The sequence below is a fragment of the Octopus bimaculoides genome, chromosome 15, assembly GCF_001194135.2.
Source record: "Octopus bimaculoides isolate UCB-OBI-ISO-001 chromosome 15, ASM119413v2, whole genome shotgun sequence".
Lineage (NCBI taxonomy): Eukaryota > Metazoa > Mollusca > Cephalopoda > Octopoda > Octopodidae > Octopus > Octopus bimaculoides.
This window is the reverse complement of record NC_068995.1, coordinates 26,293,029-26,297,265: the sequence shown is the minus strand read 5'-3', so window position 1 is coordinate 26,297,265 and position 4,237 is coordinate 26,293,029. Positions and strand designations below refer to the sequence as shown.

The 4,237-nt window shown below is 35.6% G+C and overlaps 1 protein-coding gene across 2 annotated transcripts in view; it reads left to right on the top strand.

The window, feature by feature from the left end:
• The window catches only part of LOC106883872 (myb protein), a 161,502-nt gene that overhangs the window by 101,619 nt on the left and 55,646 nt on the right, over positions 1-4,237 (top strand). The window contains exon 8 of one of the 2 annotated variants that reach the window (XM_052973208.1): positions 1,138-1,268. In XM_052973208.1, the coding sequence (XP_052829168.1) occupies positions 1,138-1,268 (131 nt within the window). Of the gene's footprint in view, positions 1-1,134; positions 1,269-4,237 lie in introns of both variants that reach the window. The other variant, XM_052973207.1, reaches the window with a different exon arrangement.

The window sequence follows — 4,237 nt, the reverse complement described above, 5'->3', positions numbered from 1 at the left end:
GTGGAGCACTAACAGCACTGTTGAGCGTGTTCATTGCCAGAGCAGCTGTCTGGCTTCCGTGCTAGTGGCACGTAAAATGCACCATTTTGAGCATGGCCGTTGCCAGTACTGCCTGACTGACCTTCGTGCCGGTGGCATGTAAAGGCACCCACTACACTCTCGGAGCGGTTGGTGTTAGGAAGGGCATCCAGCTGTAGAAACTCTGCCAAATCAGATTGGAGCCTGGTGTAGCCATCTGGTTCGCCAGTCCTCAGTCAAATTGTCCAACCCATGCTAGCATAGAAAGCAGATGTTAAACAATGATGATATTAAAATTTATATACTAACTAATTTTCTCATATTTTCTCTTATAATGATTTATAATATTTCTTACATTAATGAGCAGAATGACTGTCCTCCAGATGGTTTTCTGCTAGTCCCTGTATAGTATTTACATATTTGATTCCCAATTTGTGTAATTTTTCTGATATATTACATCTAATTTTCCTTTGTATCCTTTATTCATCTTATACTCACTTGCTCAATTACATAATCACAGTCTTAATCTGTCTTTTTTTTTTTGAACAAACTCAAATGTAGTCTGTTTATGTACTCATTTATTATACTAGAAATAGTAAGCACATCATGTGGGTATATTTTAAAGGTATACAACATACAAAAGAGCCACATTGGCAAATTTACCAGTGTAGCGATTTTTTTGTTTTTGTTTTTGTGTTCCTGTTCATCATATGAAACTAAAATAATATGAACAGTGGAGCTTATTGCAAAGGAATTAACTATTGAAAATATGTAGAGAGAGAGGGGGTGGGGCATTAAACAATTGTATCTCACTGTTAAATTTTTGAAACCCATTTGCATTTAATTAATATTAATTGTTTAGCTGAAAAAAGCTTAAAGACCACATTTTGATGAAAAAAAAGAAATATTAATATTTTGATTTTTAATTATTTTCTAAGTTAATGGAGACTTTAATAATTGGTTTCTTTTAGTAATAGTTACATTATTACATCTAACTAATAAGCAGCTCTCCATCATAGTACACACATTACGAAATTGTTTGTTATAAAATTTTATTTTTTAACTCAAAGAATTTACCCTGTAATTCTCTTTGTCAAAATTCTTTTGGTCATTTAGCAGATCTTCGGTTTGATGGCAGAGCCATTGATAAATTAAAGTCCCCAGGGCGTTTGATACCAATTGTTTCTAAAGTGGCTTCTAAACTTTCTACACCACCAACAATACTTCGAAGAGGTAAACATCAGAAAAAGGTAATTGATTCAATCAAAAACAGGTTGAAAATGTTTGAAATATATAATTATTTTTGTATTTAGTATTTCAAATTCATTAATCAGTATATTCACGTAAGTGAAACTAGTGGAATGTTCGGTGTGCTCTTATTGTCTCAGTCAACTCACTGCATTCAGTCTTAAACAGCTTGTTATATAGATTCTTGTTTTATTTCTCTTTAACATCTGTCTTGCATTCATTCTGATTTATTTTATTATTTGCAATTTACCCCAAAAGACTGTTTTCTGTTGATGATAGTTATTTGTTTACTCACTTTTAAGTTAAGTATATCCCATATATTTTATTTCATTGTGAAATAATCAAAACCCCATACTGGTTTTGTAAAACAGCTTGAAGTTATTTATTTATTAATCGTCGTCGTCGTTTAAAGTCTGCTTTCCATGCTAGCATGGGTTGGACGATTTGACTGAGGACTGGTGAAACCAGATGGCTACACCAGGCTCCAATCTGATTTGGCTGAGTTTCTACAGCTGGATGCCCTCCCTAACGCCAACCACTCAGAGAGTGTAGTGGGTGCTTTTACGTGTCACCGGCATGAAGGCCAGTCAGGCGGTACTGGCAACGGCCATGCTCATCTCGCTCGAAAAACCTCATGTGTCACCCGCACAAGAGCCAGTCCAGGGGCACCGGCAACGATCTCGCTCGAAAATCCTACGACAACCCCACACAGGAGCCAGCCCAGGGGCACCGGCAACGATAAATATATTTGAATAAAAGTTAGCAACAAAGGGTTTTAACAAATATTTGGCAGGATTTTTCTCTGAAAACTACTACAGTTACAGCTAAATGCATTGAAATGTAAAATTATTTCTTATGAAATGAATTCACCTGACATAAAAAAGGATTGGTAGTGCATATTCTGAATTTTCACTTCAGCTTTAGTACATATAAACAGATACATAAATATAATAGGCAGAGGTGTAGCTATGTGGTTAAGAAGCTTACTTTCCAACCATGTAGTTTTGGGTTCAGTCCTACTGCACAACACCTTGGGCAGGTTCTTTTACGATAGCCTTGGGCTAACCATAGTGGTCCCCCCCCCCCACATGCTAATGTACTACTGGTGTCAGTATAGAAATACACAACTTCCAAAACAGTATATGGATCATGAGGCTAAGAACACAGTGGATATAGAGAGCTACCAAATAGTTCATCTGTGCTCCTGTAATTACTAATTATGGGCAACTTTCTAATGTCCCCTCTTTTTTTTTTACTGCAAAAGGTACTCAGATTTTGTGCAGACCAACAGTCTTGTCATCGTTTTTCCCTTTTAAGCTCTATATAATGATTTGTTTGTGCAGACTGTGATCAGCTGGTTTCTTCCTAATGATTTTGGAGAGAGATATTTTAAAAGTTTTTGTTCCACTTTGTTTCTGGAATAAAGTATTTCTGATTTTTTTATATTACTGTAGTGTTACTATCAGTATCTGAAATTGAAATATCTGACTTGATTTGATATCCAACCTGTTGTTATGCTAGCTGCACTTTTCATTAACTGCTATTGCTTCTTTTGAAAATCTTTCAAACTTGAAGTCACTACTGGTAAATGTGAAGGTTATACAATTGGTTCAAGTGTAAAATGCCAGAAAAAAGACAATAATAATAATAATCTGGAGAACACAGGTTTCACATCATAAAATATTGGGCAAGGTACTGCATGTTTTTATCTACTGAAATTGCTACATAGCTTATGTAATAATCAGATTCATGCTGATATTTTCATTTAAATATATATATAGATAATTATGTGTCATTTTGGGTAGGTTGGTCATAATATGAGCTGCTGACAATCAGTATGATTATTCTAAGTTATAATGTTAAGCAGATATCCTCTTACTGAGAAAACCATTCCTTCTGTTAAATATTTAGATAATGTGTGAATTCTTCTATGGGCTTTATAAACAAGATTATTGTTGTATGGGGAATCTGTACACTCCCGTAATTGGCTAAGTGAACTGTACTAAGTTAGTATAAATGAGCATGCGCAGGACAGTTTGAGAACAGTGTCATATGCACAATCATTGTGTACAGGTCATAGGAGTTATTGAATAGAGATATCGTGGAGTGCTTGTTGAAGATACACAGTTGGAGAGTAATAAGAGAACATCAGGAATGTTTAATATTATAACAGTGACGATGAGAAGTTGTACGTCATATCAGTGGTGTTGAAGATGCTTCCCACTGTATAATGGTGTCATTGTAACAGTGGTAACAAGGTTATGAACGCTTGTAGGAGTGTCAAAATGGAAGAACTATTAGCTTCCATTGTGAAACGACAACAACAATTGCAGCAGCAGCTGTTACAACTACAGCAAGAATACTGTGAACAGCAACAACAACAACAACTAAACCAGCAGTTCATAGAGTTATTGCTACAATCCAAGAATGCAACAGTGTTGTTTCAGCAGATGGAGTAACCAACTCCATTAAAGAATTCCTCTATAATCCTGAAGATGGGATTACATTTTCTTCATACTATAGAAGGTATGAAGAAATATTTAAAGAGGAGTGCAAAGGTTGGACAAACGAAAATAAGGTAATAGTTCTTTTGTGTAGACTAGCTCCTTCAGAACACGAGAAACATTGCAACTTTATTCTATGAAAAAAAGCCGCCAGTATCATCATCATCATCATCGTCGTCGTCGTTTAACGTCCGCTTTCCATGCTAGCATGGGTTGGACGATTTGACTGAGGACTGGTGAAACCAGATGGCTACACCAGGCTCCAATCTGATTTGGCAGAGTTTCTACGGATCTTTTTTAAAACGGGGGCCACATTTTTCATTAACGAAACACTTTGAAACTTGGAACACTGGTAGAATGTGTCATATAAAACATCTTTTTCTCTTAGTCTTCTTAAAAAAAACAAGAAATCCATAAGTTATTCCATGTTAAAGTTGTCGTATTTCTGTAATTTCAACCAATCACTG